At 48.0% G+C, this 23912-nt stretch overlaps 1 protein-coding gene across 1 annotated transcript in view; it reads right to left on the bottom strand.

Moving 5' to 3' along the window:
* The window catches only part of LOC311311029 (signal-induced proliferation-associated 1-like protein 2), a 107106-nt gene that overhangs the window by 68458 nt on the left and 14736 nt on the right, over positions 1 to 23912 (bottom strand). The window contains exon 2 of the mRNA XM_084440643.1: positions 1291 to 3004. Within this exon, the coding sequence (XP_084296769.1) occupies positions 1291 to 2644 (1354 nt within the window). The 5' untranslated portion in view covers positions 2645 to 3004. The remainder of the gene's footprint in view (positions 1 to 1290; positions 3005 to 23912) is intronic.

The following is a 23912-nucleotide window of genomic DNA, read 5'->3' as shown; positions in this document are numbered from 1 at the left end:
AGGTCTACTTCCAGACACACACGCATTATACATTATCTGATAAAATAGCCTCAAGACATGTGAACGAAACGAGGTTACATTCATTTCAAATCTAGACCTAATTCTACAGCCAGTTACATAATGCAGAAGTAATGAAACATGAATGCCTTATCCAGCTGGGATATTGCTTAATTATGCAGACTGAACATCCAACATCCATCACCCCCTGCGAGCTCAGCCAACAGCTAAATTCATGCCCTGAGGGTTTATGTCAGCATCAATATCAGTCATGCCATGATGTGTCTGGGGGCACAGTGGATGAGATCAATGACAAAGCAGTATAAAACTAAGTTGGCACAAGGGTTAAACTGTTGAGGAGGTGCGTGTGTGTGTGTGTGTGTGTGTGTGTGTGTGTGTGTGTGTGTGTATGGGGGCGAAGGTAAAAGCATTATAAGGGAGGTATCATTGGCTCCGCCCAGCGACCGCTGACAGAGGGTATATTTTCAGTCCTGTGTGTTATTTTGTTAGTTAATTTGTTCGTTGGTCCCATAGCAGGATTATACAAAAACTACCAGAGCAATTTTGATGAAACTCGGTAGAGGGGTCACATTACATTTTGGTGCGGATCAGAATCACTGGGCGGATACACGAATCAAAAGAAAATTAGGGATCAATGAGCAACCATGGGAGATATTAACAAACCTCAACACTGCTGCCAAGTAGATGGGATTTCAAAAAATCCCCTCCTATTGTCAGATATTCCACAAGACAGAAAACTACCTAAATGCTACACTTAGTGTATGCACACACTTCTATGACACGCACGCTTCTGCTGTCATGGCAAACCCCCTCTGTATTATTGATACCCCTTCTCATTTTGGCTCAAGCATGAACAACGTCAGGAAAAGCTATTACCGCCTACTTCAATTAGTTGTGGCTCATGATATGGCTAACGTGTATACATGTTCAGCCATTAAAGGGTAAAACCCTTGAGTTTTTTCCATTGTGACAGTGGCTCAAGTGCAGTACTTTGACATATAAGGGACATTTAAGAGCCTTTAAGTGCCTCAAGGTCATGGTCATATAACAATAAACCCATATGGTGTGCAGAATCCAGAGTAGGACTGTGTGAGTCATTTCAATGAGCAAGTCACATATTTCAGCAATGCTCAAGTTGAACATGAAAAGATATATGCATGTCAGCTGAACCCTCATGGGTGAAAGTGTAATGATTGCAAGAGTTTCTTGGATATTTGAATACTTAATCATTTGAAAGTTAACTTTGAATCGGGTGCTCGTCGGGGTTCCTACCTTTGTTGTAAAAGTACTTGTGGTAGTAGTATGCCCCTTGGTCAACATGCTCCATGGTGTAGCGCTTCATCATGTCGCGGGCGAAGGCCTGGTTCTCCCTAGGCACCTCCAGCACTGACACGCCTGCATTGGTGCAATGAGTGCTCAGCGTAGATTCAACTGAATAGCCCTCTCCTCCACTCCCGTAGGTGGCGCTACTGGCCTTGCTCAAAGCCAGTTTCCTCTCCCCCTCACCGCCAGTCTCATTGCGGAAGTATGGGCAGCTTAGGACCAGGCTGTTGCTCTTCCCGTCCCCCTCGTCCGCCTCCATGCTCGCCCGGTGTCCCAGGTCCTCCCAGCTGCCCGCCGGTGATTCGCAGACGGGCGTGGGCGGAGCCGCCGTGTCCCCCGCCCCCGAGGCCGGGCAGCGGGAGGCGGCCGAGGCGCCCGTGGGGGTGTTCCTTCTCCGGGCGAGGTCGGCGCGGGTCGCCACGGCCTCGCTGATGTTGAAGAGGACGCTCTGGACGTCGTGGTGCGCGAAGCATTTCTGGAAGCTGAGGGGCCGGCCGGACCTCCCGCCGTCTTCCTGGTAAGGATGCTCCGCCCCGCCCTCGCTCCTCCCACTCCTCAGCCTCCGGAAGATGGACGTCTCGGCCTTCTCCGACTTCATCCGCTGGAGGAAGGACCTCTCCCTCTCCCTGCTGTAGAGGAGGGAGCTGTCCACGTAGTCGTAGCCCGGGACGCAGACGATGTCGCCCCGCGCGATCTGCGCCGCCGTCCGGAGACTCGGCGACAGGGCGGCGTCCAACCGCAGGAGCTCGGGGAAGGTCTGCGCTGGCGGCGCGCTCGGACGGTCCGCCTGGGCGCCCCTCGGAGAGGCGGCGAAGCCTTCGCCGGACAGCGCCCCCTGCCGGTCCAGGGAGGAGGTGCTCCCGTACTCGCGCCGCAAGGTGGCCCCGGTGTTGGGGTTGAGGGTGGTGTGGTCTATATCCTCGGCCCCGATGTCACTCAGAGTAACCTCGCTGTTGCTCCTCTTCACCCCGGCGAAGCCCTTCACGGGGGAATGGCTCAGAAGGTCGCAGAGCGGGTACTTGGTCCCCGGGAACCCGCCTGCGCTCAGCAACTCCCGGCTCTTCTCCAGGACGGCTCCCTCGTCCTGGGCGGACTGGATGTTCGGGAAGGCGGGCGCCGGGCCGTCGTGCCGGGGCGGAGGGTAGCCCTCCCAGCCGTCCTTCCGCTGGGGCCAGTCCGACACCCGCGCCCGGACCCCCATCTTGGGCACGGCGGGGGCTCCCTGCGCGTTGTTGGTGGTGGGTGGGCCCATACTCCCCTTCAAGGCTCGGAGCTTCTGATCGAACGGGCTGTCCAGCTGCATAAATGACTGGGAGGTCTTGGGATCTCTGGCTTCTGGAGGAAGATGGCGGAGTCTTCTGTCCCGTGGCTAGGCGTGTTCATATCCTGAGCGCGGACGCCTTCCGGTCCAGCATTTCACAATCGTTCTCCAATAAAATGCCATTTGTTAGAGTTCCACGACGACCGCACCTCTGATTTCGAAACGGGAGATCCACACTAGGCTGTCGACGTCTCCAGGTCCGCAATCCATGAGACGACCACGAATGGACACAGTATCCTAGTCGAAGAGCAACAGGAAAACACTAAAACCCCAGATAACCGACTCCTCTGCTCATCCTCATCAGGCCTTCAGGGTCAGGTCCGTGCATTCCTCTATCACAATCTGAAAAGAAACGGAGAGCAAAACAGTTCAATCAGGATCCAAAATATCCCAGACGTACATAGAACTGGAATTTCAGATCAATAGTGTATAGGACCATTTCAATTAATGATAAAGCATATTATCTATTAACTCTTACATGATGTCCATGCAATCCTATCAAAAGGCTTACTTGATACATCTGTTTGCGTCAATGGCTTGGTCAGCAGCTTTTGATATGCATCAGATGGTGAGACTATAGTCCTTTTAAATCCAACGCGCATTTGCATTTATTAAGGATCAATACATTTATTGAGGATGAATCAATCACTGACTCTTTTGGGTGCCTCAAAACACCTGTCTGAATATGAATCACTAACAGTTACCTGCTAAAGTGGGAATGATTTCCCTCTGAAACACTACATTATCTGATCACTGTTGCAATGCAATGTAACCAGACACCCATGCTAAGAAAAACATGGTAGAGTGTTGTGTTTTCACAACTTTTTTTTGTATGTAGATTATGTGGTAACTTTTAAGAATAGTACACTATCCAATGCTACATTATTATATAGAGTATGTTGTAATTGTATAGATTATGTGGTAACTTTCACCTTCAGCTCTCATCTTACTGGATCCTGAATCCTGCTACAAACTACAATAGTGTGAAGATGACGGAGTGTGAAGATGACGGAGTGTAGACTGATCATTTTCATATCTGGCACACATCTCATATCTGTGTGGGATTTCCAGGAATGTACTGTCAATTCAACCCCCCTAGCCCAGCTAAAACAAGCATTAAGTATTCATGACACAGAAGGTGTAAAAACCCATTTGCAATAACTACAGACGGCCATATGTTAAAACTGGAAGCGGCAGGGTACAGTGCTTCAGACAGAGCAAGAGGGCAGACGATGCCCTCATTCATTATTGAGAAGCCACCAATAAAAGGTGAATGAGGGGGGAGAGGAGGGTCAGGAGGGAGAGAGAGAGAAAGAGGGAGAGAGAGAGAGAGAGAGATAGCCTTCATTAAATGCAAGGCCTTTATGTCTGATCGTTTGAGAGCAAACAGATCACGAGAGTGTGAGATGAATTATACAGAAGACGTTTTTTTCCCATACTCGTCATGAATCTGAAAGGTTTCTGCCTTTGAGGGGGATGGCTGAGGTTTGAATAATTGATCTGCTCTACGAAACAGAATAAATAATGTTTTTATATTAATAGTACAGTAGTAACCTCTTACATTAGCTGCAGTACATATAGAGCACTAGCATAATCCTGATTGAGAGGTTGATTCAATCATTCCGTTTATCTGATCCGCAAATGCAAAAAACAATAATTCCATACCCAACCTACTGTTTTTCTGTCTTCCATATGTAAAAAACAACGATAACAAAGTACCACATCAATCACGGTTGATACGTCCCCACCCAGATGAGACCTTCACTTCCAGATGATGCACACGATCTCAAACTCTACCAGAACCACACGGTCCCATACACAACACATGACACCGCCCCCCTGGCAGAGCAGGACCAGAGCACCGTTTCACAGAGCCAGTCTGTCCCCATTCACAGTCCCTGTCCCTGCCCGGGGCCAAGTGGCACCGGCTCTCTGACTGCCACTTAATACCCCACTGCCCCGTCAATTAACGTTATACCTGGGTTGGCCAGCTGTAACCATGGAACCGACTTTAACACTGAACAGAACTATCATTAACCAGCGGCTGGAAAGCAACCGACATTCCAAACGATGGTGTCGCCTCTGACAACATATTCACATTTAATTCATCATTAGAACTTCAAATTTGACACGAAACGGTCTTCCCTGTGTCAATCTCTTTGCAGGGACTTGAACAGCATGATGAAAACGGTCAGTGTTTTGGGAGGTTAGGTTTAGGGGGTCAGTATTTAGAATGCTGTGGTGTGTTGTTCAGTGTTTAGAACGCTGTTGTGTGTTCAAAGTCGGGATAAGGGGCAGTTTATCCAAACCACATGACATCACAGGATTGATGGTGACATTTGAGATAAGATATACTTTAATAATCCCTGTGGGGGAAATTTGGGCCCAGGGTTTCTTCCTGGTAATGTCTTGTGGACTGCTTGACATGTGTCTATAGGTACAGTATACACCGCCATCCAACTACATACAGCTGTCTATTGATACAGTATACACTCCTATCCCACACCCCTATCCCTCACCACATGACATGACAGGACTGTTTGACATCCTCATCAGGACCATCCAACTGTACAACAGTATACATTTATCCATTTCCACTTTTGACAGGATTTTGGACAGTGCAACAGTAAACTGTAGCCTAATAAAAGCAACAAGGCACATGGAAGCCATGGGGATATGGGAGTATCACAGCTGGAAGCTCTCCTGAACAACAGCAATGAACAAGAACTCCAGGGTGTTCTATCACATCGGCATATCTAGGTCAATCTAGAGAGTTTGAGCTGAACAATGTTTTCTTAGCGATTCTCCTCACCCGTTCGTAACTGGACCAGACTTCAGGCAGAGGTTAAGAATCAAGCCAGCGGATTGCCCATGAATGCCTCTAAGCCCCAAAATCAACATGACTCTCGTGGTTGACTGGGCCTGGATCCAGACATGGGTGGGTCAGTGGGGGGTGGGGGTGGGGGGGTGTACGAAAACCTCAGGCCATCGTTTGGGCCTGGCTACAACACCGTACATGGGTCCACTGGCAGCCAGCACTGGCACCGGCGCGTCATTAAGACAGAGCTAAACCGGCCCGGAGGCCCCCGCCACGCTTCCACTTGTCTGTCATTTCTTTGCCTTCTTAGGTGCCCGAGATTTAAGCCCCCTGGCATTCCTGCGTCCCAGACGGAGGTCCACCCCCACGGCCGGGGCCCTGTAATGTTTCCCTGCCAGGGGGAACGGAGGTCCACCCCCACACCCCCCCGGCCGGGGCCCTGTAATGCTTCCTGCAAAGGGGAATTTCTCTGGGATTTATTCCAGGCGGCCGAGGCACGCGGGACCCGACCGGGATCAGCTCACATACGCAGACGTCCTCACACTGAGCTCTCTCTCTTCCTCCCCGTCTCTCCCTCCCTCTCTCTCCCTCTCTCTCTCTCTCCCTGTCTCTCTTCCTCTCCCTGTCTCTCTCTCCCTCCCTCCCTCTCTCTCCCTCTGTCTCTCTCTCTCTTCCTCCCTTTCTCTCTCTCCCCCTTTAGTCTCTCTTTTTCTGTCTCTCTCTCCCTCTCTCTCTGTCTCTGTGTGTCTCTCTCCCCTCTCTGTCTCTCTCTCTCTCCCTCCCTCTCTCTCTCTCCCCCTCAGTCTCTCTTTTTCTGTCTCTCTCTCTCTCTGTGTGTCTCTCCGCTGTCTCTCTCCCTATCTCTCCCTCTCTCCTTCTCCCTCTCGGTCTCTCTCTCTCCCTCCCTCCCTCTCTCTCTCCCCCTCGGTCTCTCTTTGGTCTCGGTCTCTGTGTCTCTCTCTCCCTCTCTCTGTCTGTGTCTCTCTCTCTCTCCCCCTCTCTCTCTGTCTCTCTCTCCCTCTCTCTCTCTCACATGCCAACATCTCTCTGGTTCTGTAGACAGCCTGAATCCTGAGTGTTTCCATGAGGTTGACTCCTCCCTTGTGAAGGGAGAGGGGTGGTGGAGGAATATGGAGGTCGAGAACACCGCTTGTTTTTTTGAGGCTATCGTGTGTGTGTGTGTGTGTGTGTGTGGTGGAGGGTAAGAGGACCAAATGGAGGCATCGACAGAGGCCGTAAATAAACAAAGGACAGGAAATGCATCAAGGAAGTCAACGTAAACAGAGAGGTGTCTAGGCCGGAGCCGGATGAAAGACGGCCACCCCTAGGAAGACGCACGCCCACGTGTGGGTTGTTCAGGGAGTGTGTATGTTTGCAGGGGGAGGTATATAGCATCTGGACTTTAACATTTGGTCTCTCCTCCTCCATTGGCCATTTTGTTTACCAAATAAATAAACCGTCCCGCCCCACCAAGCCCAAAGGCGATCCATCGGGCATGCGCCTTATTTTAAATCAAATGCATCCTCTATGCGGATGTGAAGTGGCCCATATAGCACAGTTGACACTAATGTCCCACTAACATCTGCATATGTAGATAACAGCGACACGTGTTGGTGCGTTACTGTCTAACGGTGGTGACACGCTACCTAACGTTGGTGATTGCTGCCTAATGTTCAGTGTCTTGCCCAAGGACACTTCGACATGTCGTCAGGAGGAGCCGGGATTCGATCCGCCGACCCTGCAATCATTGGACGACCCGCTCTACCTCCTGAGCCACAGTCTGCCTGCCTCAGCTCTCAGGATTCACAAACCCAAATGATGATGTCGGTTGCCGCCAATAAACCCGTTGGTTGTGAGGTTGTATTGAAAGCGAGGGGATGGCCAAGATTCACTGACTTGGCCGTGTCGAACAGTATCAGCTGTTCAAATAAATCAAAGCCAAGACGTCACCAGACCCCATCCTCCCCCCCCCCCCTCCTCCTCCTCCTCACCCTAGAACAACAAAACAATTCCCCAGCGGACCTTAAGGAAAGCTGCCACATGGTAGATAAGAGTTTGTTTACATTAGATAAAGCTAGGAGAACAGCTTAAATAGTTTGTCTAATTTATTGGGCAGTATAGTACTGGTAAAACAGAAGGCAGGCTAGTGTCTAGCTCTACACCCACATTCGATAACTCGGCTCTGAATGAAGGTTTAGTTTCTTTAAAAGGGGTCGGACGTTTCAGTTAACCTCCATCTGGACTTCTCGAGCACCTTTTTCCTCAACAGGAAGCCATGGAATTTCGGAGCAATTAAGTGTGTTAAGGCTTGGTTTATTCTAGGTTATTCTAATTTCGACAACCCCCCCACTCACACACACACACAAACTTTTGAAAAGTAATACCTACCATGTGCCCCTAAGCATACAGAATGCCGCTCTCTTTTTGGCTAGAAGACTAGGCTATAGCTGGCTGACTTGACTGTGCTTTTCCACAAGCCCCAGCACAGCCCTACTAAATATAGCTGCTGGATGGCAAAGAATCAACGTCTTCCATCTGCAGCCTGTTGTGTCGCTAGTACACACAAGGCTCAATCCCCTCCAGGTCTCTGGAACCTCGAGCATACTAACACCTTCCCATACTTCACGGTCGGACAACACACAGTACCTACTCAACATAGTTCTAAGGGGCCACTGCACGAACGACAAGGCTGTACTCATCACATCACACTCTCAGCTCTGAGTGGGCCTCATTCACCAATATCTTCTTAAGTTCTGTTCTTAAATTTCTTCCTAAGAACGTTTCTAAGTCAGAGGACTGCATGTCGAATCCAGCGTGGGCAATCAAAATCTGATTTTAATTCAGCCAAGTAGGCCTCCTACAACGAGGAATTTGCCTTGGTGCATAAACATAGCGAGGCAGAACAGTGCAAAATGTCAACGTGATAGAATACAATATACAAGCCTACAGTCTACAAAAATGTAGTCTATATAGCCTACACAGCCGTCAACGCTAGCAGTTGACAAAAGAGGTATCCTACGTATCTGATATTATCTACATAGGCTAGGCCTACTGTATAGAAATGGTCCTTATTGTGTCATTTGTAAATTGAGTATTAGAGTTTATCTGTAATGACCATAACCTTGGAGCCGGCAGCAACATTTCACTGTGACTGGACATTAGGCTGCATGTGACAAATAAAGGAATCGTGAATGTTTAATCTTGAGGAGAGATATGCAGGCTACTGGAGGGGGGCCGGCGTGCCCCCCGTTGTCCGAGTTCGACCAGCAACCAATTGATGAAATGGTCATGGATTTGTTGGTATTATATGTAGGCCTATACAGCGAAATATCACGGTGCTTTTGCAGAACGGTCAAAGAATTAAAACAAAACACAACACTCATTAATTTACACCAAAATCACAAATTATTAACACACAATCTAAATATTTTATCGACATCTTCAAGACTGATCAACACGAATAACAAGCAATTTGGAGCCAAACGATTTAAACAATGACATATCAGATATTCTGACGCACATGTTTACAATGGAAATTAGGGTTATGATTAGAACACTTATTGGGAATTATGTAAATATAATTGTATTTCAATCATATATCATCCAACTGTAGAATTGAGGTGACCGCAATCACCAATTTTGCAGCAGTCTACATTTCCGCACTCAAATGGCCTACTTGCGACTGCTATTCAGTGTTCGTATATTCTGTTCTTAGCTGAGAACAAATCCCAGATGAGAAACCATTGGTGAATGCCAGAATTTTCTTAGAAATGGCGTAAGTACAGTTTAAGAAGAAATGCTTCTTAAGAACTTCTTTACTTAGTTGGTGAATGAGGCCCAGTGTTCTGTGTCACGTCGCTTCTCTCTCGGGTTCTGACGGTGTCCTCAGAAGCTCAGACTGAAGGAGGATCCCTGAGCCCCTGAGCCTTCCGGGACCAGTGCTTTGAAAAAACAAAACAACCCCGTTATGAGATGTGGAAACAGGTGTGTGATAAGCGAGGGCCGGTGGGCCCTCAGACAGGCCTGAGGCTGAGGAGGACTGAGGAGATTAGTCACTGTTTGGAAAGGACAGGTGCTCCAGATAAGACCGCTGGTCAGATAAGACACCCTAGAGTAGATCTGGCTCTGTTTACCAAACAGCACTGATCTACTTACACAGATACAGTACCAACTTTGTCCAAATACACTGGCCTCCAGAAAAAGAAAAAGTGTTTGTTTGGGAGGGAGCAGCGCATCCGTTCACTAGGCAACAAGAGGCCGAAACACACAACAGGCTTCCTGGGGTGTGATGACATCACCAGTAGGGTTGCCACTCACAACGCAGCTCTGTTTTGACTCGTTTGCCAGTTTGCCCTCAGGCAGAAAAGCATGTGTGTGTACCCACCTGTCAGGAGCAACCTTACAACATACAGTAGGTTTGACATAGAACTAGACACGTTTTACACACACACACACACACACACACACACACACACACACGGATAGACTTGTAGACTCACAAACATGAATAAGGCCACAAGGTCAATGGTAGCAGACATAGATAGATAGATAGATAGATAGATAGATAGATAGATAGATAGATAGATAGATAGATAGATAGATAGATAGATAGATAGATAGATAGATAGATAGATAGATAGATAGATAGATAGATACAGACAGAGGGAGAGAGAGAGAGAGAGAAGGAGAAAGAGAAAGAGAGAGAGAGGAAGAAAGAGAGAGAGAGAGGAAGAAAGAAGGATAGGAAACTATTCATGTCCCCCCTGCATCAGAACAGCAGGTAGCTGCTGAGCCTGCAGAGCTTGGTCCGGGGTTGAATGGAGTCGACCCTTCGTCCCATTTCAGCCGAAAGCTCCCCAACAACACCTAGCCGGCCCCCACTGAGACGACCCCCTCCTCCCTGAACATGGACCATCTGTTGTGTGAGAGAAAGGGGGTGGAGGGGCTCAGAGAACAACAGAGTAAGGTAGCGAGACTCTCGCTCCCAACCGGGAGAGGGACGTCACTCACTCCCCCCAGCGCGGCCCGGGACCCCCGCCTTCCTACCTCGCCCCCTCATTAACATACCCACGCACGCATTCGACCGCCGACAGACAAGACACACACACAACGGAGAGAGAAACACACACACCTTCCCAGCCAGGCAAGACACATGAGGCAACTGGATAGCTTAGCTACAGCGGCTTTGTTCAGTTGAGAGAGAAAAAACAACAACAGGTTTAGACTGGAGGAAAGATGGTGGGAAACAGTGTTCTATGCAGTTCCCTTCAGTCTCGATTTGATCAGTGAGATATAGACGCGAAAACCAGAATGTCAAGATGTCAGGGGAAGGGCCCGAACACGAGCAGACCTTCAACACACACTATGGAAATCTGATATGGAACAGTGTGGCCCTGTACCAACCTCCCTCCAGTAGTCCTACTGTACCAACCTCCCTGCAGTAGTCCTACTGTACCAACCTTCCTCCAGTAGTCCTACTGTACCTGACCGCCCTCCAGTAGTCCTACTGTACCAAACTCCCTCCAGTAGTCCTACTGTACCAAACTCCCTCCAGTAGTCCTACTGTACCTGACCACCCTCCAGTAGTCCTACTGTACCAACCTCCCTCCAGTAGTCCTACTGTACCTGACTGCCCTCCAGTAGTCCTACTGTACCTGACCGCCCTCCAGTAGTCCTACTGTACCAACCGCCCTCCAGTAGTCCTACTGTACCAACCTCCCTCCAGTAGTCCTACTGTACCTGACCGCCCTCCAGTAGTCCTACTGTACTTGACCGCCCTCCAGTAGTCCTACTGTACCTGACCCTCCTCCAGTAGTCCTACTGTACCAACCTCCCTGCAGTAGTCCTACTGTACCTGACCGCTCTCCAGTAGTCCTACTGTACCAACCTCCCTCCAGTAGTCCTACTGTACTTGACCGCCCTCCAGTAGTCCTACTGTACCTGACCCTCCTCCAGTAGTCCTACTGTACCAACCTCCCTGCAGTAGTCCTACTGTACCGACCTCCCTCCAGTAGTCCTACTGTACCTGACCGCCCTCCAGTAGTCTTACTGTACCTGACCGCCCTCCAGTAGTCTCCTACCTCTACACGCACGCACGCACGCACGCACGCACGCACGCACGCACACACACACACACGCTAACACGCAAACAGCCTGGTCGTAAATCCTTGACTGCAAACAACCTGTGGATGTGGATGGTCACACAGCTGCCATATGGACTCATTTAGGTCTTTCTAATTCCTTAAGCATCAGCAGTCTGATATCTACCCCCCAACCAAAAAAAAGATTTGAAACTGATCTCCCTTTTAAAAAATATGTTCTTTCTAAGCAAGACTGGGCCTGCCTTGTGAGTCTTTTCTCTAGGTGTGTCATGGTGAATACATGAGAGAGAGAGGCATAGAGAGAGAGGGAGAGAGAGAGAGAGAGAGAGAGAGAGAGAGAGAGAGAGAGAGAGAGAGAGAGAGAGAGAGAGACACTAGTAGTATCACAGATCACAGCTTCGCCTCATCCGGCAGACCAGACAAGAGATGGGGAACGTGTGTATTTGGAGAAAAGGGCAACACCCCCTCTCCCCAACACACACGCACACACGCGCACACGCACACACACACTTCTGAGGGATTGGAAGACTGTTTGGAGGAGGAGCAGGGGGATTTAAGAAAAGCCTTTTCATTTTTCAGGGCATAATATAATAATTATGAAAGAACTTCACCCCCCAAAGTTTGTGAGGATGAAGAAAGAGGCGAAGGGATCCAGCCCCTTCAGGGTGTGTTCTGTAGCTCTGTAGCTCTATACGCCGCGCCGGCACGCTGACGACCCACCGTAGAGCAGGAGATGAACGGGACAGAGCGACGGAGGGGGAGACAGAGTCTTCAGAGAGCGGGAGAGGACGGGATCAATCACAATGTGGACACATGCTGAGGTCATAGTCTGGCACTCTGGCAAGTGTGTGTGTGTGTGTGTGTGTGTGTGTGTGTGTGTGTGTGTGTGTGTGTGTGTGCGTGTGTGTGTGTGTGCTTGTGAGTATTTGTCTGCTCTTCCTTTCTTTTTTGTCTTTTGGTTGTAGATTACCAAGTCTGAGCAGAGATAATCTGGGCTCAACAATAAAGCATTTATGGAGAAACCCCATCAACGCCTGCCACAAAGCATGATGGTCTCTCTCTTAATCCCAGGACACACAAACACGTAGCGCCCCTCAAAGACGGGCAAGACTGACAAGGCTGAGTAAATAAGCAGCCCTTCTTCTATTCTGCAGTATTCTTAACTGTATAGACACTGAGCACTTCTGAGAATATGGAGTTGACAATGAGGGATTCTGTCAGCTCAGCACATTCCTCCTACTTCCAAAAGCCGTAGTTTGAGTATAAATAAAGATTGCATATGATGGTATCGAAGTTCAGTGTTGTATTAAGCATCCACAATAATCTGAGGGAAAAGAGACATCATAACTATGAGAAAACTTAGTTCAAAAACAGCTAATTTTGCTGTTTAGACCATTTATAAAGATGTGCCCAAAAAGTTTCAACGCATCACTATACTCATCACAATGCACGCTCACCATGATAAGTACAGTAGGGCCTCATGACATCATCAGGCCGGATTTTAAAAATCTGGAAAATAAAAAAGTTGAAAAACAGTTTGCCAGTCTAACTTCACAATCCAGTACACTTTCCACATATTTTCAGCATTACTTTCTAACACATAACATGTCTTTAGAAACCAATCTCAGAATTCACTTAACAGTCACTTTAAACATGCCAGCTGCCTGTGATGTCAGAGTGCTGCCTGTGATGTCAGAGTGCTGCCTGTGATGTCAGAGTGCTGCCTGTGATGTCAGAGTGCTTCAAATTGAAATTGTCAACTGGACTAATACAGATCATCAGTGGTTCTCCTACATGCCATTCAAAACTGTCCAACAGACACGTGTTTTAAAAATATCCCTCTCTGGATGATCGAAGTGTGTGTGTGTGTGTGTGTGTGTGAGAGAGAGAAAGAGAGAGAGAGAAGAGTGTGTGTAGGTAAAGAGAGATATAAAGAATGGTAAACAATGCTAGAGAGGGTGTGTGTGTGTGTGGGGGGGGGGGGGGGGTTAGGGTTGGGGTTGCTAGAGAGGGTGTCTGTGTGTGTGTGTGTGTGTGGGGGGGGGGGGTTAGGGGGTTGGGGGTGCTAGAGAGGGTGTGTGTTTGTGTGTGTGTGGGGGGGGGGCAGATTGGGGGTTTGGGAGAGAAAGAATGACATGGGAGAATAAAAAGCCAGGGACACAAAGGGGGAGAGAGAGACAAAGACCGAGACAAAGAGAGAGAGACAAAGCCTCCAGGTTAAGCGCCTCTTGCCTCCAACCACAGCTGACCCTGACCCTAACCCAAAACCACAGCTCCAGTACAGGCTGCTTACACAACTACAGACCAACCGTGAACACTGTGACGAGTCCAGACTGTTTGACAAGGCGGCCGCTATTTGACTAACCCATCGCCCAGACAGCGTGCAGGGTGACTAGCAGAACTGGTCAAACCGGCTTTTGGTTTGATGTTCTAGTGTGAGAAACAGCTGAATCCAGTGACCTCAGCCTAGCCCTCTCCTATGATGCCAGGTAGCTGTCACCCAGGCTATTCATGTTCAGAACATGTCCTCAGTTTTAAGGGGAAAGTATGGTAACCCACCCAATTCCTTTCTTAAAATGCACTAGTGAGACTGTGTGCTTTCACGTGGTCTGTTTCAGCTGTATTAAGTGAACTCAGGGCACGAACTCGGACCCCTCCGAGTCGAACCGAGTTCACACATCAGATCGCCTGAGGTTCCCTTCGCTTCTGGTCCATGTGGCGGTTCGTAACTTGCGCGTTATGAACACTAAAGTGCTCCCGGTTCACGTGTTAATACAATCGCTTTTTTTGCGTTACGCGTTCACATCATCACACTCTGCTCCCGTGCTACAACTACAGCTTTTTGCTGATTGACACGGAACTCACATACTTCTCATTTTCCAAGACTAATCTACAAGAGAAGTCTCTCTGATAACAGTTTATTATTGAAGGGTTCTTGGATATACTAGTGAGGCTCTACATGCCCAGCGAACCATCAATCACAATCATTCTTTATTATTCAGCCATCTGGTGACAATTCCTGTATTTTTTTTCCTGTCGCAATATATACATTGTTATGGTTCAGGCCGGGTCCGGCCCGGTTCGCCCCCTGCTCCCAGTCTGGACCCTCGCCTTGCTCCTTGCTCCCGGTCCAGACCCTCGCCCTCGCCCCAGACCCCCGGTTCGCCCTGCTCACTCCCTGTTCCCGGCCTGGATCCCTGACCCTGATCTCCTGTGCCCCCTGGACCCTGCTGGACCCTGAGCACCTCCACTCCCAGTGACTGCCCCTGCACTCCACCCAGAGACTTTTGTACACTGCTCACATTGTCACTAGGTTTTGGTCTGCCTCCTTGTGTTTGTCGTCTTGTCTTCTATGTTGGTTTGTGTCCTCCCAGCCCCAGCTCTAGACACCAGTCCCTCACCACTCCCACCTCTAGTTTCCCCTAGTTTCCTGCCCAGTCCCATTCCCAGTCCTAGCCTCGTTCCCTGTTCCCTTCCCATGTGTCCTAGTTCCCTCTGTCCTTGTGTTGGTGTCTTGTTGGAATCCCTCCATGTCCTTGTCTGGGTGATTGTCTGCACCTGTGTCTCGTGTCTTGTTGCGCACCTGTATGTTGTTCCTTGATGGTTCTCCCAGAGTATATATGGGCTGCGTTCCGAATCGCATACTTCCCTACTATATAGTATGCCAAAACAGGATGTAGTATGTCCCAATACATAGTATTCTACATGCAGTATGGCAAAAATACCAGGATGTCCTACTACATCTGGCCGTATTTTACAGTATGCAAGCCAGCAGGCTTTTCTGGCTATTCTGACCCACAATCCTGTGCGCAGCAGAAATGTGCGTCATACGTGCGAGTCGTGACAGCTGTAGACGAATGTCGCGTTATGGACAGCCACGGATGTGGGCAAATTTCAAGGCACAATTATGACAAGGTAGTATGTCCCAATTGGATGCCTACTGCTTGCAAAGTGCGTACTTTCTAAGGGCAGCTGTAGTAGCTACAGGTAGTAAGAAGCAGAAATATGCGATTCGGAATGCAGCCATGCTCTCCTGTTTCCTTGTTCTCTGTCGGTTCATTGTGTATTGCTCCTGTAGTTCCTGTTTATTTCTGTTTATTCTTTGCCCATTTTTGTGAATCAACCCTCTTTTGAACCAGCGCTGCCTGCCGCCTGCATTTTGGGTCCAGCCTCCACCACCCAACCCTAACATACATCGCAGAAAAGAAATATAATGAGGTCAGTTTTTTTCCCCAACATCATGCCGCCATGCGGAGGAAGCTCCCAGGTGTGCGTGTTCCTCCCCGTCACTAGGCAACAGCCAACCCCGTTGGACGACCCTTTGAGTGACAACGATCGAGCGCTCAGCTGAGAGAGCAGCACCGCGTCTTTAGCCAGACTTGACTGACCGCATGGGCCCCTTACTTTGGCTGTAGGTCTGTTTGGGAAAACACTTTTAAGGGCCAGACTGTAATTTGCTCTTTCAAGCCTAAAGTGTGCTGCTGCTACAGCACATCTGGTGACGGGTGTGTGCGAGCGCGAAACGGTGTGTGTGTGTGTCACTACGGCGGAGGAGGGTTGGCTTGGCACAGCTGCCAGGCAGATGTTCCCAACGCCTGACTCATCTCATGGTGAGGAGTGACGTGCTGCTCCAAGCATCGTGTGGCCACAGCGCCCGACCCCAACCAGCGTGTGGGTTCCACATCACAAAATGTGTTTGTTTGTGTGTGTGTAGTCGGTCTGCATCTACTGTACTGTCTTTTCTGATTGACTGATGAGGGCCTGACAGTAAAAAGTTAAACGACTTTCTGTCGGTCACACCAGCAGACATGGGCCCAAGGGAGAGTGTGTGTGTGTGTGTGTGTATGTGTGTGTGTGTGTGTGAGAGAGAGAGAGAGAATTGTATGGAGTGATGTTGATGGACACAGGAACGGTCTATACGAGCAAATGCAAACAAATGCAGACTTGCACCTACACACACACACGTGCGCACGCACGCACGCACGCACACACGCACACACACACGCACACAGCAAATCTGAATGAATAAGAAGCTTTGGCAAAACTTCCAAAATTAATGCACGGCTATCTGCATGACTTCCAATGCGTATGGAGGAGTTGGTCCCTTTATGGCTAAAGTAAGGAATTGAGTTTCCAATGTTATTTCTGTGTTTACCTAGAGCAGCTAATCCACTCCCTAGTTCTTGCGCACAAACAGGGGGGCGGCACCTCGCACGAGCAAGGGATACACGAAGCAATTTACTTGCTGCTAGCTTTAATTAGCATCTCTTCATCCCTCTTCGCTGAGTCCAAACAGCTGCTCGGCCTTGAAGAGGAGGGAGGCTAGATGCTAATGACAGGCCGGGCAGTGCTCGTCTGTATCGGGAGTCTGTATCTGGGGGGGGGGGGGCGGTCTGTATCTGGGGGGGAGTCTGTATCCAGGGGGGGGGGGGGGGAGTCTGTATCTGAGGGGGGAATCTGTATCTGGGGGGGAGTCTGTATCTGGGGGGGGGGGGGGGGGGGCTGTATCTGGGGGGGAGTCTGTATCTGGGGGGGAAGTCTGTATCTGTGAGGGGGAGTCTGTATCTGGGGGGGGGAGTCTGTATCTGTGGGTAGGGGGGGTCGTCGCTGGTGCTGACTGCTGCTGACACAGTCAAGTGAGTCATTGGGATTTTTGGAATTCCCCCCTCAAGTATGTTTTCTTTCCAGGAGAGATCACACACACGCGCGCACACGCACACAGGGAGAGAACTTTCTGCACACGCAGGAGTGAATTATCACCATTCAGCGTTTTTATTTTCTCTTCACATCTCACAGTAAACGTGGTATCTCAAGTGTGTGTGTGTGCGCGCGTGTGTGGGTCGAGGAGTAAAGGAGTAAGGTCCCCTGGAGCAGTCTCCCTGGAGTCTCTGTGGACCGCTCACCTTTGACCCCCCTGAAATGTACCGATAACGATCTCACAACACTTTGTTTAGATAGTATGTTAGGTATGTTCGTTTAGATAGCAGACAGATGAAGAGAGGTAGTACGGGCTAAGACAATGAGAGGGTGGGTGCAGGAGAACAGACTGATCTTTAATGGCCATCTGAGAAGACCCAACTGGGTTATTTATTCATATCCATATGTAGCATGTACATAATCCATCCAGACCGGTATCTATCTTACCTTGCCTTTATATTTATACTGTATATAAATGGTATTTATTGTGTAATCTGTGAATTTGTAATTTGTAAGTACTAAAGTATTGGAGTTTATCTGTATTGAGCATAATTTTGGAGTCGGCAGCAACATTTCACTGTGACTGTACACCGTACATTACATGTGACAAAGGAATATTGATCTTGAATCTTTGTTAACTATCTGAGGAGAACTGACTGGTCTGTTGGTTTGATCCAACACTGGGCCCAGCTATCTCTGATCCAGGGTTTGATCATGACTGGGTATGAATGAACAGTAGGTAGAACTGCCTTTGCATTTGACTGACAGTCATTAGAATGCGCATGAAGGAAAACAGACCGCCATAAGAGTACTGGGAGGCCGTTCCTCCTGCGAAGTGCTCATTACTGCCCACTCTGCCACACAACCCAGAATAATTCATCTTGTTGAGAGTCTCCGCTCGTGATTAACAACAATAATTTCAAATAACCTTGAGAAGCCGGGGTCGTCACCAATCTAGTCAGCTTCCTTTGTGATTGGACAATCCCCAACATCCGACAAAAAACTGATCTCTCCCTTTCCATCTCTTCCACCATGCGTTAGGGCGCTATGTCATTACACGGCCACTGGAGTGATTACGGCCGAGGCTGAGGTCACATATCGATGGCGTCCGGGTTCATAGGTTTGACTTTTATTGAGAGGCTGAGTGCCAATGCCAACGCAGGTAGGTATAAAACAATGCTGGCTTCTTTCGCAGCATGCAATATGAATATGGCAAACACCTCCACGATATATTCAAAGTCCATAGACAGTATGTGGAATCTCTACAAGGCTAGGACAGCGGACAGCACTCCTGAACAACTGAGGCGCTCTGAGGGGTCTGGTGGCGGCACAGTGATGAGATCCATGTAACTCTGGGGTCTGTTTCTCTTTGATGGAGTGATTGGAGGTCAGGGAGTTAAAGAACAACTGGATCAGAGAAAAGAGTACAAATGTACAAAGATGGTGTTCACAAAACAAAACATTATACAAAACATATAGAGCTTGCTTCCACAATCAGCAAGGCTTCTCAAAAATGGAACTTGATATTCATTCAAAGCCACTCGCTGGCCTTGGTTAGAGTGTTAGAGTGTCCGCCCTGAGATTGGGAGGTTGGGGGTTCAATCCTCGGCCGAGTCATACAAAAGACTAGGGATGGGACGGTTTCCGGTGTCACGGTGAACCGCGGTGAAAACAGTACAACCGGTTAAATTTTCATTTATCTAGATAACAGTGCATAAAAACAATAAAAAAAACAATAAAAAAAAAAGATAACCGTGTATGACTACGTCACTGAAAAATCATACTAAATGCTGTCTGACTTTGAAAAACATGCTAAATGCTTTCTGACCCTCATCCACGTTCAATTTCCGAGGAAAAGGCACACAGGTAGCCAGGCCCGCATTAAGGCACCCATGGGCCCCGGGGCTAGCCCCCCCCCCCCCCCCCCCCCCTCCCAGTAACAGTACCCTCACCACCACCAGCAACACCACCCCCGCCACTGCTACCAACACACACACAATTTCACTATATTGTAACAATCTCTGCAACTCAGCATATTGTATTATTAATTTGCTTATTATTTGAGCCAAGTTTCATATTTATAAGTCAAAATTTACAATTCTACTCTTAAGCCAGGCGCACACACTCCGGTCCAGCAACTCAACATCCACACACTAGCGCCACATCACTCTGAACTAATGACGCAGGCACGCTCCCTTTAACCCCCCTCCCTCACTAACACAAGCCCTGAGCATCAAGAACAAAAATGTATTCATCACATACAACCTGGCTGCACGCATCATTCTGTCCACTCACAAGTAGAGCAAGCATAAGATAGCCTACTGATCAATAGAAACGCGCAGGTAGGCTAATAATGCCTTAGGTTTAAATTTGATTTGCATTCAATGCATTCTTACCTTTAAAAAGGCTTCTTCCTGGCTTTACGCCTGGCAAAGTTCTTAATTAGAGCAGTAAAGGGCTCTCAGAATGTCATTTTCCAAAGACATCAATGTCAAGTGGTCGAGTCTTTCTTGTCCCATTGTAGAGCGCAGTCTGTTTTTGAGGTCTGAGTTTTGAAAAGGAGCGCTCTCGAGAGGCATTGGATACAGGCAGAGTTAAGTACATCCTTAAGGCTACTTCCATGTTTGGAAATACTGAAGACAGGTCCATCTTTCTTATTAATCTGAATGGTATTTCTTATGAAGCATTGCAGCAGCTGAATTTAGCTAAAGCTTTCGCTACATTTTCAAAAACGAGTAAAGCTATGCTAGCTATAGAGCATAGCCCTGTTGCACAGCCAGGCAGGTAGCTAGCTACTTTGACAGGGCATCCATCGTAGGCGTAGCCTACATCGGTGTAATTAATAGCTTTGATTACGGCCCTGTTACAATGGAGTAGAACGTTAATCAACCTTATTAATTAAACTTGTCATTCTCGTTTACAAGCTCAAAATATCTGGTGTGCAAAAGGCCTAGCCTGCTTGTGGCTGATGTTGCCCGTCTCCTCAACTCTAACTGCCGGCGACTCATCGGCCAATGTTGACGCAGGGTCTTCGTCCTCAGGCCCAGCACTTGCAGCTACTTTGAAATACCCCGTTAACTTTGGGATTTTTGTCAGTAAATGTGTTTCCATTTCTAATTTATCTCTTTGTTTTTTTACGTTTAGTCGACCCACTTTCACTTTTCTTTGAGTTTCCATTGACATCTTTGGCTATATTATGTTGTCTCTCAAGTCGAAGTCGCTCACAAAACTTCACTCAAGCAGCCAGTCAAATCACCAGCTAATCAAATCACGGTATGTAAATACTCCAGTCACAGAGCCAATCAAATCACGGTATGTAAATACTCCAGTCACAGAGCCAATCAAATCGGCAATCGAATCGCGCTTATATTAGCGGAGCTTTGAACTTGAGCCACTTCGAGTCCGCTCCAAGGAACGCAGGACGCCCCTAGCGGGCTGTGGGGCCCTTTACGCCGTCGGGCCCCGGGGCTCAAGCCCCGGTAAGCCCGTGCATTAAATCGGGCTTGCAGGTAGCAGCGCGTAGGCGGAGACTTCAGGCGAAAACAACAACACTAGCGGCATGGCAGAAAGTGAGATGTATTTTGGCGGAGAGAATGGCTGAGCGCACAAAGCGATCTAAGGCGTGGTTACATTTCACAAAAGTGAAAGAAAAGGAGGAGGCGAAATGCAACTTGTGCTCTAAGATTTTTCCTGCAAGGGGGGAAATACAACGTCTATGCTAAAGAACTTAAATGGTGCCCATCAGATTAGAATTGGGACTTGCACTACATTTGATAGTCTCAAAGTGCGAGACAGACTAGGCCTGGTCCAGGGCGATATCTATACAGATAACGCCCTGTTACTCTCAATGCAATTTGCCTATGAAAGCACTTCATCGGCCCGGTCGTCCGAGTCTACAGACAAAACCGTTTCGTTACTCACCAAAGTAAACACATCGTTGGAAAGATGAAAGCCTTTTCTCCTAAGTCGCTACAGTTTGTAGTCCCCCACCTTTCAAATAAAAGGCAAATTTGTACACTTAAATGTTTTATATCCACAGCGCATCGACTGTTTTCTTCTACCGGCGAATCGGCGCTCTCCGCTTTGTTTAGCCTACTCACTGCTGCCGCCCATGTCAGGGATGATGCATTACATCTTAAAGTCTCTCAACACCATTTCAGTACCTTATCACCAGTCACTATAACCGTGATATGAAAATTTCAAGCTGTCCCATCCCTACAAAAGACTATGAAAAATGGTACCCAATGCCTCCTTGCTTGGGTACTTGGCACTCATTACACGGTTGGATTGGGGCCCTGCGACATACCAGCGTCATGTCCTCGGGGTGTACTTGTACATCAAGCTGCCTCACACTAAGGAATCAGGAAATAGGCTCCTGCCCTATGTCCTGATAATCATTGGTTCTCAAGGCTACTTACTTACAAAGAACAGCATCTGTAACAGACAAATGAGACCTCAAATGTACAAAAATAATAATAAAAATTTGAAATAATAATGACAATTGATTTTCAGACTCATTAAGCCCCCTTAACTGCAGGACAGTTGACTCAAAAACAGAACTTGATATTCATTCAAAGCCACCCGCTGTCGGTCCAACTTGAACATCGATCAATAACATCAGTGAGATTATCAAATTGGATTTCAACCAGTGTATTTTCACACAGAGACACTCTAATTAGTTGCATAACTTTGAGCCTACATGCAAGCAAACAGGAGTGAACCGGTCCACAGTTCCGCCCCACTCTTCCCAAACACACTACCTCACTTCCAAAACAGACTGTGGGTTTTCACCTGTGACTTGAGACAGAAAATCATTTTGCAACTCGTCCTTTTAATTAGAGTCAACGACTTCCTGCCAGGATTCTCACACCCATAATCTTCCCTCCAAGTCCGCCTCCAGTTACCCTGGGCTTGACTCTCCACCACTTGATAATACGACTTCCCATCCGATTCATGAACCGCACTAGCAGCCAGATAACAGGGGGTGCTGGAATGTCAAAGCCTCGCCTCAAGGCCGTCCTATTGACATGTCACTTTCACCTCAGCGGGGAGGAGGACTGCGGCGATGGACCCTAATCTTTTCATCTCCTGTGTGGGGAACAGGGGCCGGCGAGGTCCGTCACCACGGGGACCCTGGGTTTCCGAGCTGAGAACAGGAAGACAACATATTCTCCAACCCTGCCCCCGAAAGCTCTGGCTGCCTCGGAGGAGGAAAGTTAACTGTGGCCTTACCAGAAAGGTTACGGACACAGAGGTCGGAGGAGACCGGCCTTTGTGACCTTCTATCTAGAAAGCAGGACTTGCACTTCCATCTGCTTGATAGTGAAAGTGTACCCAGGCCGACATTTTCTTACATTTGCATGGTCCCTTTCGTTGTTGCGTTAATCTTTTACTCCTTTTCTCATGCAAAGACACCCAGTGATTGGGAGGTCCAATGCTATTGTATTGTAGCACTAGCGACTTAACAGCGATGAGTTGAGCAGCCAACAGGTACTTTGACAAAATAAAACTTTCTGTCACATCAACAAATCCAGATACTTTTTTTATTAAACTGGGGAGATGATATAAAGGTATGATAAATGGCTTTGGTAACCAGGGCCTTAGAGGAACTGCACCTTAACACCTCCCACCCCCCTCAAAACCCCCCCCCAAAAAACAAGCAGTCCATCTGTCTGACATACCATGAGCACTACTATGGGTCAAACTGTGCCATCCATCTCTGTCTTGCACAGTATTAGCATATCATTATCATTAGAGTCGTAAACAACAGGGACACTGTCACAGTGTTTTTCACTGTACACTGTCAGAGCTGCCCCCCACACTACCACAACCTCAGTGTACAAATACTCTGAACATCAACATAGTCAATAAAGACACCCTTCACATTCACATTCCTAACACCACGAGAGGAACAATGAAGACAATATCAAAACTCATAATAAATGGGGATTATGTATGACTATTCAAGCATGTATAACTAACATTCACACGTGCAGTCATGTGACATCCTCATTTGCTGCAATCATAGGGGAAATTTAACATACTTTGGTCTCCATTGTCAAAACATTAGTCTTCACAGTCATTACATTTAATTGGTGGGGAAGTCTAGCATGACAGTTACTGGCTCTTAAAACGATAAATGGTAATACTAATGGTTCCCATGCTGTCACTGTAATAACAAAACTGAAAGGTTCCAAATGTTCTTTGTAAAAGAAAATGAAATGCAGCGATACAACGAATAGCAGTGGACCAGTGGCCTTGTGGTTAGAGTGTCCGCCCTGAGATTAGGGTTACAAATTTCAAGGAATTTCATTAATCGATACTGTTAACCTTAAACAATAGTCGATTAATTGATAAGAACGTCCCGTGCCGGACTGCGCTTTGCTCGCTTCATTTTTGTGTTTTCTTCCGCTGTGTCATTAAAATTTCCTGGCATCCCAATTAGCCTTCACTACATGGCGTGGTGCCCTCATGTGCAGTCAGACCCTAAATCGTGATTACATTTCACGTAACTCCCGTTGATAACGTTAGTAAAAAAAAAAAAAAAAAAAAAAAAAAAAAGTTCAGTTCCAAAATCCCTGTTTTGTCAGGCTGTGATGTGGCAGCATGGAAATGAAACGGCCGTAAATAAATA

The sequence above is a fragment of the Borostomias antarcticus genome (assembly GCF_949987555.1).
Source record: "Borostomias antarcticus genome assembly, chromosome: 7".
Classification (NCBI taxonomy): Eukaryota; Metazoa; Chordata; class Actinopteri; order Stomiiformes; family Stomiidae; genus Borostomias; species Borostomias antarcticus.
Note: the sequence above shows the minus strand (reverse complement) of the source record. Positions and strands in the feature narration are given on the sequence as shown.